At 38.8% G+C, this 12,748-nt stretch overlaps 1 protein-coding gene and 1 pseudogene across 4 annotated transcripts in view; both read right to left on the bottom strand.

The window, feature by feature from the left end:
- RPP40 (ribonuclease P/MRP subunit p40) overlaps positions 1-10,160 on the bottom strand; it is a 25,014-nt gene extending 14,854 nt beyond the window's left edge. The window contains exons 1-2 of one of the 4 annotated variants that reach the window (XM_069103553.1): positions 9,914-10,160; positions 3,484-3,628 (exon numbers count right to left, since the gene is read on the bottom strand). In XM_069103553.1, the coding sequence (XP_068959654.1) occupies positions 3,484-3,628; positions 9,914-10,036 (268 nt within the window). In that variant the 5' untranslated portion in view covers positions 10,037-10,160. Of the gene's footprint in view, positions 1-3,483; positions 3,629-9,089; positions 9,294-9,339; positions 9,750-9,913 lie in introns of those variants that run through there. The other 3 variants (XM_069103551.1, XM_069103552.1, XM_069103554.1) reach the window with 3 other exon arrangements.
- LOC138173468 (deoxyuridine 5'-triphosphate nucleotidohydrolase pseudogene) lies at positions 6,742-8,453 on the bottom strand (annotated as a pseudogene).
- Positions 10,161-12,748: the final 2,588 nt, after the last annotated feature.

Here is a 12,748-nt window from a genome sequence, read left to right as displayed (position 1 = left end):
ATATATCTTTCTATATACATACACACACACCATATACATCATATACATATATACATATATAAGAACATTTAAAGTGGCCCTTTTGTTGTTATTACTAAATGAGTGCCCACCAATTTAGAAATAGCTGAACAAATTATGGTAGGTGTATGTAATGGCATGGCACGATAATATTCCAAATGACAAATATGATGAACTCAGAAAAACCTGCGAATGCTTGTATGAACTCATGCAGAGTAAAATGAGCAGAACCAGGAGAACAGTTTATATAATAACTCATCATGAATTGAGGAAAGACAATGAAAGATGCTTCCTACCTCATGGCAATGAGGTGATGGGCTAGAGCAATGGTGTCACTCAAATAGAAACAGATCCCTGCAGGTACATTTGCACATAGTATCTTAGAAAACCATAAATTAACACGATCTATGTTGTACTGTATTTTATTTATTTTGTTAAGTATTTCCCAATTACATTTTAATTTGGTTCAACTGCACTACTTCCAGATTGATACCTCTGAGCTAGAGGCTCAGAACAGAGACACACACAGACACACACACACTTTTTTTTTCCAGACATGCCTGATATGTCAAATTGTTTTTCTTAACTATACTTATTATAAGGAAGGGCTCCTATGTGGTGGGGGAGTGTTGGTGGGTAGTGAAAGCAACATAAAAAAAGAAAATAGTGCAAATGAAGCATTAAAAATACAAGGATCAGAAAAAAGTTTAGAAGGGAATGTAGACAAGCAGTACAATTGTTGTACTATTGTGTTAAATTTAATATACTTTTAAAATATCAGCATATAACAGTTTAATATACAATCTTCACTCTTAGTTACCTTGATTGGTTGAAATGTTAATGTTTGTTGATGTTTAAGGACGGAAGCATTCTAGCAAAAATGGAGTTTTGACTTATATCTTATACTATATACAATAAACTCCAAATGGGTACAAAATATAAGCACAAACATCAAGTAAACAAATTAGAGAAGCAAATGAGATTAATGAAAGAATCGATGGAAGAGATTACAGAAGATAAACGGAAAATTTTTCATTATACATAAAACTGAACAATCTTTTACACAAGCAAACAAAAGGCAGAATTGGAAGGAAAACAAAGGAAATTCTTGACAGAAAGTATTTCTGATTAAAAAAAAAAGTCAGATATCGAAGATGCCTAAGATACAAATATATAACAAAATCCATGTCCCAATAGGTAAATTCTTAAAAGATACAAATATATAGTTCTCAAGTGAAGAAACTCAAATTATTAACAATCATGAAAAATACTCCACAATCACATGCTCCCAAAGTGGGTGATACCACACCCTTGGGGGGGAGGGAGCACTGGAACAAAAGGGAAGAGGGGGGCAGTAGTAGTCTTGGCAGTAATTGGGAGGGGGAGCATTGAATAAAATAAGAGTTAACCTAACCTAATGCCAGGGGGTGCTGAGTAATTTTTTTTTAAAGGAAGCAGTCCATCAAATAAGTCTGGGAACCTCTGTACATAATAATAAATAGCAATAAATTAGTAATGAAAGTAATAAATAAATAATTAAAATAAAGTTATAATTAGTAATAAAAGCAAATTAAAATGTCTCTTAAGTTTATAACTCACATTCATCAGACTGATAAAAGAGGAAAATAATAATGTTGGAAGGACTATAGAAAGATAAGAACAGTAATGAATTGTTGGTGAAGCTGTGAACTGGCCCAACTCTTCTGGAAGACATAAACTATACACATACTCTTTGACATAGAATCTATCCCAAGGAGGTCAAGGACAGAAGGAAAGAGTCCCATATGTAAGAGACTGTGCACAGGAGCCCCTTTTGTTGTCACAAATAACTGGAAACAAAGTAAGTGCCAATCAACCGGGAAGTAGCTAAACAAATTATGATGTATGAATGAAATTGAACGTTACTGTGTCGTAACAAATGATGATGCTGGGTTACACCTGACTCAGGTTATCCCCTTGCAGTTTAGGTTCAATACTGAAATAACATGAGACACTGGTAACAATGATTTTTTTTTAAAGCTAGCATTTACATAGCAACTTAAGGTTTGCAAAGCAAATCTTTATAAGTCCTATTTCATCTGAGCCTCACAACAATCCTGGAAGGTAGGTGCTATTATGGTTGTCATCTTACAGATGAGGAAACTGAAGCAAACAGAGGTTAAGTGACTTGCCTGGAGTCACACAACTAGTGAATGTCTGAGGACAGATTTGGTCTCTGGTCTTGCAGACTCCAAGTCCAGCAATCTATGCCCTGGACCACCTGTGGTAGTATGCCATGCAACAGTCATTGAAAGGAGATTTACTTAGCCATAGCAGGAGGACATTCAAAAGCAACACCATGAAGTTGTTCAGCTGAGCAAAACTCCCCTGTCTGAACTGCCAGTCACTTCCCACCAGTCAAGCACCAACACCTCCCAGACCTCCTCATGGAAGAAAGAGGTCATGGCCATTTAGGTCATGAAGTGAGGTCAACACCCTGAGCAACTAAGTCTTGAGGATGGTTTCAATACCTTTTAAGGTAAGAGTAGCCTAGGGGTGTGCTGGTAAATCTTTAAGTACCTCTCTCTCCCAGAAAAAAAAATCTGCACAAACAATTTTCAGTTCAACCTGCTTGTGGCAACTGAGATTCCTCAAGTGTAAATGTTCACACTGAAAACTGAACAATAGTGTCTAGGCTCCAAGACACCTTGGACCTGCCTGACTTCCACAGGAGGAGAGGTCAGGCTCCTGCTCCTCCCACTGATGAATATGACGAATTCAAAGAAACCTAGAGGACTTGAATGAACTGATGTAAGATGAAATGAGCAAAATTTGCACAATGGTCACATTCATGAATAAGAAAACAATTCTGAAAAACTTCAGAACTCTGAACAAAGCTATGATCAATTGTGATTTCCAAAAAGTGATGATGAAGCATACCTATGACATCTTAGAAAAGAAATAATGGACTGGAGGTTCAAAATAAGACATGGAATTCCTGATACGTCTAAAAGTGCTTATTTTTTTGATGATACATACTTGTTACAAGGAAAGGCTTTTCTTGCAGAAAAGGGTACAGAGAGTGGGTAGTGATAAAAATCAATAAAACATTTTTAAAATGCACAGAAGAAAAAGTACAGAAGGGAATATAAACTTCAAAAAAATAATCATTGTGGATCCAAAGTTCAGTTTCTTACACAAACCTCTTTCTTGTATATTGATAACTCTTAAATCATAATAAAACACAGGAAAAACTAAAATACAAATGTTTCCTATTGCAACCCACTTCTCACTGCTATGTGACTATAAAAAGGAAAAATTCTCATAAATACAACAGGAGTTACATAGAATGAAATGGCTTTACTGATGGATGAATAGAACACAAATAAAATATCATATGAAGAAAAAGAGACCTATGTACTGATTATTAACAATTCCTGAGTACTAGCTTCACAAAAAAAAAAAAACCCAAAACTTTTTTCTTACCTTTTTTCACAAAGTTATTGATGAACTCATGTGTAATTAATTCATGAAGAGGTAAATCCTTCACCAAGTAGTATGGTCCAATTTCCATGACAAGATTTTTCAGTTCTTTTGATAGTATCCCACATTCAGGAATCAGAAATGATACCTATATGAATGTGTAACAGAAAAATAAAGATCTTATTTCTATGGCAAGTAGTACTCAAGTTCATAAGGACAAAACAATCCAGCATTCTGAAAGCACCTGCTACATAAAGGGCACTGTGCTCAACTCTTGGAATCCAGAGAACAGAACAGTCCCTGTCCTCAAGGACTTTACTTTCTGTAAGAATTCAACATAAATAAATATAACAAAAATATGCTAACGGCAATTTGAGAAAATAGAGCACTAGCACATGGAAAGATCAAAAGGGCTTCACAAAGAGGGTACCAAGCAAAGTAAGGCTGAAGCAGAAATAAGGAGGAAAGAGATGGAATATTGATTTTAGGAAGCAGCTGGCTCAGACACGAAAGTGTGATTGGAAGTAGTATGAAATAAGACTGGAAGGGTAGATTGCAGTCAGACTGCAGCTGAAGGAAGAGATGTTCTTAAACAAGAAAAATTAATTCACCTATATTTCAAGGAGAGAGAATTTAGAAGAAATTTGTTTTATGATATGCACCCCAACAAACAATACAACAATGGTACGAAAGCAAAAAACCTTTTCAATGAGGGCGATTTTACATAGTTTTATAGTTTAGTATATAGAGTTTTTAAGCTATTTAAACTTAAAACTGTACTAAGACTTTGGGGACACCCTGTATATTATTGCTATTTTCTCAGTAAAAGTACTGTCTCTAACTCTGGGAATCCACTGCAGTGAGAAACTGTTTTCTCTAGTATATTGTAAGACAGTTCATTTACATGTCAAGAAAATAAAGCATCATTAAATGCCCCATGTCTCCATCCCCATTCTGAGACCAAAGAAAAGACACTCAACTAGTAAACTACAAAGAAAACCACAGGTGGGCTCCCCTTAATCTCATTAGTGTCAAAAATTCTACAGGGTGAAATAGAGTAATGAGAAAGGAAACATCACTGGCTGGCATAGGAGGGTCATAAATTTTACATCCAAAGCAAAGAAAATTCTCAATGTACAAATGAGATAACCAAGTCGCTACTTTGCATAATAATGTAGTAATGATGATGATAAATAAGAGTTAGCATTTGCACAGCCCCAACCTTGTGCCAAGCAGTACACTAAGCACTTACAAAAATGACCTTATTTGATCCTCACAACTTGGGGAGGTAGGAGCTATTATTATCTCTGTTTTACAGTGGAGGAAAGTGAGGCAGCCAGTGCTTAAGGGACTTGCCCAAGATTACTAGCTAGTAAATGTCTGGGGCTGGATTTTAACTCTTCCCAATTCCAAGTCCAGCGCTCTGTCCACTTTACATATGATGGCTTTAGACAGTGTTCAAAGTATTTATGTACCATGAGACAAATGATACTGAAAATTTTCTCCCATTCTCTTAAAGCCTATTTGTGTTTGAGGGGTCAGGCCTTACCTTCATATCCCAGATGAGACCAGGCACTCTGAAGACCAGAATTAACTAATCCTCAGCAGATACACCAGTTGTATCCCCAATGCCTACAAAAGTACCCTGAATACAGAAGGAGCTTAATAAAGGTGCTTAACTGAATTGTACTGAGAATGTTCTTTGTTGATAATGTGTCATCCCACTTAAATCTACCATATGCTGGTATGCCATTCTTATGCTAACTTTAATTCTTCAAAGGCTGTGGTGTTTCATGACTCCTTCCCAAAAAGCATCACTTAGGGGAAGAGAAGGAATAAGCACCTACTAGGTACCGGGCACATAAAAGTGCTTTTGCAAATGTTATCTCATCTGATCCTCATACCAGCCCTTCGAGGTAGGTGCTATGAGTATTCTCATTTTACAGTAGAAATAACTGAGGCAAACAGAGGTCAAGTACACGACCAGGGTCACACTGCTAGTAGAATAATAGTTATGAAAAAAAAACAAACAGACCTCTGTTACAGAGAGAAGGTTGGAGATAATATAAGCACAACAGTCCAATGATAATTAAGCTCATTTCCTCCTCCTATTCAATTCTGGGACCAGCTATCAAACTTTGGTGTATGTCTAAGATATATGTGCACAAATGGACTACATAGGTCAACCCTATAAGTAGTCCATTCAACAGAATGGAAAATCTTTAGGGCAAAATTTTGTTCTCTATACATTTCAATCTGTGCAATTATAAACATGTGGTCTTCTATGGAATACTGTTTGGAAAATCCTATCTGTTCCCTTCTCATACCACCTAAGACATACATACATGTATGTATACATACGTATATACATATTCTCATAAATATTTTTCTAGAAATGGGAAAAGAGACATGAGTCAGCAGTTATTGACATGTTCACAATCACCCTTTTTGGATAATAAGGCCCATTTTTCTCAAGCATTTAACATCCTCTCCCTTTTTACATAGCTTGCAAACCAATTCTTCAATATCCAAAAAACTGTTGTTTCCATTATGAAGCTACCAATTCACTTAATTGGTTTAGTCAAGCTGCCCTTCCCATCTTTGTTTTTATTCCAAAGTCAGCCTTTTAAACCTGACCATAGATTTGTCAGAGCAAAGTTTAAAATATCACATTAGAAGAATGAAAATCATGGCAACTCCAATATGAGCTATTTAAATAGGTTGCATATGTTTTAAAAAGGAGGGGAATGGATGAATAAAAGAACAGATACTGCCATAAATGATCACCATTTCCTAAAGAAGTTTAACCATCTTAAATCAACATAATGAAGAGGTCCAAAATCAATAAACATTTGATGTCCTTGGCAAATAGAGAGCTACAGCAGTCATGGGCAACATCCAATTAAAATACTAACTCTTGTGTAAAATCTTACTGAAGAGTACTGTGCAAAGTTGTAAACAGCATCACCTCATGAAATGGTAAAAAGGTATGAAGAGGGTAAAAAAATTTACAGAAGGTTTGGCAAGGCACTCAGCTAATCCAGGTCATCCCCAAAGCATTTATGAACAAAACTGGAAGAACCACAGCAGATTTTTTAAAAGGGGGGAGGGGAGGAGGAAGGAATCTTCTATGACAACTATTTTATTTTCTCTGTTTATAACTGGGCTACTGCATTTGGACTCAACATCACAATCCTTTGATATTTTTTTTTTAATGGAAATTCTTTTATTAACCGTTTTAAGGGAAAAGTTGCTATAGCTACTCTTTATATAATTTTAGTTCTGACCAGTCGAACCAAAACCCCCCGGCTCCACGTTCAGTGTCATCTAGGCCTTAGACTTCTTCAAGTTCTGGATAAAAAACCCGTTCACAAATCAACTGCGCAATTCGGTCACCTTTTTTCACTTCAAATGTTTCTTTGCCAAAGTTAAATAGCACAACACCAACATTTCCTCCATAATTTTCATCTATGACACCAGCTCCCACATCTATAAAATGTTTTGCAGCCAAGCCAGAACGTGGAGCAACTCTACCATAACATCCAGGAGGAAGAGAGATCTGAATATCTGTTTTCACAATGGCTTTCTCCATGGCTGGTATTGTATAATCATAGGCGCTGTACAGGTCATAGCCCGCAGCCCGCGCGACCCCTTGGAGGGAGGCGTGGCGTGCTCCCAGAGCCGGGCGAAGCAGAGGCGCACAGGGCTCCCCTCCTCGTGCTGCGCAAGCCGCCCCGCTTGCTGGGGGAGACGACGCCCGCGGGGGGGGGGGGGGAGGGGGGGGGGGGGGGGGGGGAAGGAGGGTAGCTTCGGAGCAGGGCATGACTGCAGAGACAGAACAGGAGAGATGCACGCTGCAAGGCAAATCAATCCAATCCTCTGATATTCTTATGGAAGGAACAAATACTAAATGGATAAAATAATTTAAAATGCAAATGGAAGTAAAATACCTAAATTAACACTCTGAAGCTTTATCTTTCTAGTCTACCAATATCTGATTAAGTTGGTGATAAGAATCAGGGGAATCCTGTCTCTTGTCAGGGAGATGGTAGACACCATACACAATCTAGAGGGAATTTCAAACTGAACTATTTCAACAAGCTGTACATACTTTAAGAAATGGGATATGGATAAAAGAAGGGTCCCTGGGATATGTATTGTCTAACACAACAAATGTGCTGATTTTGGAAAAGGATTATAAATTTTAAAAAACCACCGAAATAAATACAAATAATTGAAGAGATTAAATGTTCATGGTTGTCAACATAATCAAAATGATAATACTGAATTAAATGGCAGAAGTAGTACCATGGGTCATTTTATGGAAATAAGCAAAACAATAACAATTTATCTGGAGAAACAAAAGGTCGAGAATCTCAAGAGTAATCAATCAACTAGTATTTATTAGTGCTAATTAGTAATATATTTATTAGATGCCAGGCACATCTATGATGTGCCAGGAACTGTGCTAGCACTGGTGATACAAGTTCAAAGAATTAAAATAATCTTTATAGTGGAAAAAAATAAGCAGGAAGGAATGGGACCTATTAAGTACTGGATCTCAACTCAAACTATATGATAAAGCAGTAATTATCAAAGCTACTTGGTGCTTGATTCAAAAATAGAAAAACTGATCAATGAAAGAGATAAAGTAAAACACCCAGAAGCAAATGAACATCAAAATATAGTGTTTGATATACCCAAGTTTATCAATTACTGGAGTAAGAACTTCCTACTTGACAAAAACTTCCAGTTAAACTGCAAACTTCCAGTAAACTTCGAGTTAAGCAGTCTGGAAGAAATTAAGTTTTTAGAGGGCAGTGATATGGAAATCACCCAGTTTTGGTTCCCAGCTGCACCAATAACTTAAGAGAACCTTTAGATAAGTCATGTAATAAACTTCACACCTTGATTAATTTCTACAATCTGCAAAACACAACAGGTCCCAGTGCTTGTTTCCTCCATCACCTCATCAGTACACACTACCAAAACAATTGCTAAATGAAATGAAGCAAACGCATTTTTATCATCGTAGCAATCAGGTAAAGACAGAATCCTAGCTCTTTGAGGGCAGGAGCCGTTTTCATTTTTTTCTTTGTGCCCTCCACATTAAGCACAGAACCTACCAAATACCAAGTGATTATAATCCATAAAGGAAAGAGCTTTGTCTTTTTATTTCTTTCTCCCCCACTGCTTATCAAGACTAAGATCTTAACAAATATTTAATGAAGCCAATTTCAGAATGCCTTCCACTATTCACAGGTGTAATCAATCTCACATTGCTTGCCTTTTTTAGGTAGGGACAGAGAGAATTTTAAACTCAAAACTTTTAAAATGAATTTTAATTTTTTACATGTAATTGGAAAATATTTAACGAAAAAATAAAAATAAATTTTAATTCCTTACAAAGCACTGCCCCCCCAGTCTGACTTTGATAAACAATTGCAAAGGATAGCAAATGCAATTTGTATCCAATTAGTACTATTATACTATGCAATTATTTATATACATAAATACCCACATACATATATATATATATATAAATACACACATGTATATAAAAGTATTAGATAATTGTATGTATGCAATTAGTACTATCCAATTAGTACCTTTTGGAAATGTAGCCCCCAAATAGGGGTTAACCACAGTCTCTTGACTTAAAAAGAAAAGCATCCAAAATCAAGGTTGGGGTGGAAGCAAGAGCATAACAAGAATAAACTACTAAGGGACTGGGGGCTTTAGGAGAAGAAAACAAATGCAAGGTTATTTAAAAGGGCAACCAGCACCAGGCACCTCCAGCTAGAGCTCTAAATAAACACCGGAAAAGGCAACATTATGGATATTCTCACTGCCACCTACTCCAGGGGTGACATCCATGGGGGCCCCAAACTCTGGAGGACACGAGAATGTGGGAGACTGAAGAGATAACAGGAGTTTGTCCATCAGCTTCTTGGACTTTTCCCAGAATGGTACAAGGCACTGGTCTTGGGATTAGAAGATTGAATTGAAGTTATTCCTCTGATATGTCACCACCCTGGGCCTCAGTTTCCCAATCTTTAAACTGAAGAGTTGGACTCTTGGATCTCTCGGCAGGGATCTTCCAAGCCTAGAGCGGAACTCCCCAAAGAGTCCCATCCCCGTGGCATTGTGGGAGTTGTAGTATTCCCAGGCGCCAGGACCCTCAGCCAGAGGAGCGGCGGAATACTACAACCCCCAGGGTGCTGGGCGCAATCCTCCTCCACCACTATCATCACCACCACCACCACCACCCTTGCGCCGGGTAAAGAGCGTAGGACTCGGGAGGTGGTGGGGGAGAAGGCGTGGTGCGAGGTCCGGGTCCGCAGGAGGGCAAGCACCGCCCCCCTCCCCAGGTCCCCAGGGGGTGGCGCGGACCACGCCGGCGGGAGAGGAAGTTGCCATGGGCGGGACTCACCCTATAGTTATGGTAGTGCGTCTCCACGTGCTGCCGGTGCCGGGACTTTCCATGGCCGAAGTTGGACTTCTCACACACCAGCAAGTGTCGTGGCGTCTCCCGCAGCCTGCGCAAGGTAGCCATGGTCAGCCGGGCCCGTTAAACACCCCTGGGCCTATGAAAATCGTATTTTGCGAACCAGTGACGGCGCTGCGCATGCCCAGTACGGCTCTTCTGGTCTTCCACGTGGCTGGTGGGAAGTACCTGGTCCGTAACTCTGTGTCGGGATTGGACGAATCCTCCGGGGGGAGGCCCCAGTAAGAGAATAATTAAGCAAAGAGGGTCTAGGACGCTGCCACCGCGAGACGGCCCCTCCCCCTTTCCTTTTTATTTCCTTCCCCTCCCCAGTCCTCCTCTCCTCTTCCCTTTCAGTTTAAGAGTGCGCATTATTAGAGGCTCTTTTCTGTAATGTGGATTGTAATTAATCCCTCTGGACCATCTTGAGAGACCAGTGTCCCCCCCTTAAATTAACCACAGGGGGTCCTAAACACGAGGGAGCTTTTTTCCTTCCTTTTCCTGACATTACAATATTACCAGTATAATAATTATTATTATTATCACTAAAATATCTCTGCTAAACCCTTTATGATTACTATCTCATTTGATCCTCACAATCACTCTGGCATGTAGGTGCCATTATTATCCTCATTTTACAGATGGGGGTACTGAGGCATGAGGTTCCACAGCTAGTATCTGAAGCTAAATTTGAACTCAGGACTTGGCAGTCAGTGTCCAGCACTCTTCTCCAGTATGCCTCCTGTCTACCCCAGTACTTAATAGTTCTTAGGCCATACGTATCTAATCCCTCACCAGTGTGAGGGGAGAGCCCTGCAGTGGAACCACAGTGGCATACCCAGGATGGCTGCTAGCACAGTTTCTTAGTTCTGCTTTTACTAGGAGAGATAGCTGTTTAAGGGGTCACCAGTCTTTTTTAATCACATTCACTAGTTTAGGGGAAAAGTCAGCACCCTGAACTTCAGAGGAAATATAAGACCAACAGACAGGGCTTCTGACTGTCTGAGAAATTAGCACAGATCAACAGATGCAAATGTGACCAAGGCAATACATACATAGTTACCAGAGAGAAGCACCAACATCTGGGTTTTTCCAAGATGGGGAAGGGCTACCCAGAGTCACAGCAGGTCAAATGACAAGAACAGTATTCCACTGAGAAAGCCCCAAAGCAAAATGCTAACCTCAGAGTATTTATACCCTTTTTAGAGCCAGGTGTGACTCAATACCTAATTAGAAATTAGCAAAAGGTGTGAAAACCTTTATGCAAGTAAGCCTTTCCTGAGGAGGCTTCCCTTAATGGGTTCTACCTGAGGCCTATTAATGGGTTGGAAAGGTCTTATATCTCATGAATATGACAAGGCCTGAGCTTTTCAATCATTCACTTCCTTGGAGAGTCTTTGATTCCAGTTTCAGTCAATAAACACTTATTTAGCACCTGCTGTGTGCCAGGCATAGAGCTGAGTACTGGGGATACAATAAAAAAGGGGAGTCCCAGGGCCCTCATTCTGCTCACAATCTACTGGGGCAGACAAGTAAACAAATATGTACAACAAGCTATGTACAAGAAAAAATAGGAAATAATTAACAAAGGAAAGCCAGTGGAATTAAGAGGAGTTGGAAAGGGTTCCTATAGAAAATGGGATTTGAGTTGAGACTTAAAGGAAGGCAACAATTGGAGAAGAAGCAGGAGAGCATTTCAGACAGCAAGAGAAAATGTCCAGTGTCATATTTCTTTTATTGGTTATCTGTGCCATCCAGCTTATAGCCTCCATAGCCTCTCCCCTGCATAATACTCATTTTTAATTCCATAGATACTTTAGAATTAAAAAACGGGCTTTTTTGTTGAAAGAGAAGTTACATTTAATATCTGAATGGGGAAGAGGTCATGACCAACTAAATGACAGAAAAGGTCATGTAAGATAAAATGGACAATTTTGATTATATAAATTTTTAAAGGTTTTGTACAAACATTTAATGTAAAAAATAGAAGAGAAACAGGTAATGGGGGTGGGTAATCTTTGAAGCTAGTTTTTCTAGGAACTGATTCAAATTTGTAAGACTAATAGCTATTCCTCAATTGTTGTCCGTCTTTTGTTCTCAGAGAGGACCATGACATCATGGAGGTGATGCCATGATGTGTAACTGAATTGTATATAAGTGAGGGAGGCTGTGCAAAGCTACCAGCCTTGATTTCTCCTCAGGAGCCATCTGGGTCCAGTTACCAAATATACATCAGGATGACTGAAGATGGACCCCAGATGTAGGGGAAGAACTAGGACTTTTAAAGCTAAGGTGTTTATCAAGTCTCAGTTTGACTGAGGCAATGCTCATTGATTAAGGGTAGGTTAAAAAAAAATGAGGCAAAGAATGACTTCTTTAATCTAGTTCACACACAAAAAAAATCAAACTGGGAGGGGAAGACCCACAGGGTTTCTGGCCAAAACAGAAACAATTCCTGTTTACGTTCACTGAGAGCCCCAGAGGACCCACACTAAAACCAAGTGGGGTTTGGCCTGGGACCGAATGTTGGCTGATCATTGACAGTATTCCCCACTAACTAAACGGCCAAATGATATGATCATGAAATTTTAAAAGGAAGAAATCCAAGCTATCAAGAATCACATTTAAAAATTATCTAAATTATATAATAATTATCTGAATAATTAGAAAAATATAAATTAGAGCAACTCAAGTTCCTCCTACCCATCATATTAGCACATACCACTCCTAGGCCACTTCCCCAAGGAAATCAGAGAAGGAGGAAAGAAGATCTATATGTAC

Source organism: Petaurus breviceps, unplaced genomic scaffold (genome assembly GCF_028583685.1).
Source record: "Petaurus breviceps papuanus isolate PSGF00001 unplaced genomic scaffold, PetGlider_PUasm1.0 582, whole genome shotgun sequence".
In the NCBI taxonomy this organism is placed as follows: domain Eukaryota; kingdom Metazoa; phylum Chordata; class Mammalia; order Diprotodontia; family Petauridae; genus Petaurus; species Petaurus breviceps.
The sequence above is the reverse complement of the archived record's forward strand: the minus strand, read 5'-3'. Positions and strand labels throughout refer to the sequence as shown.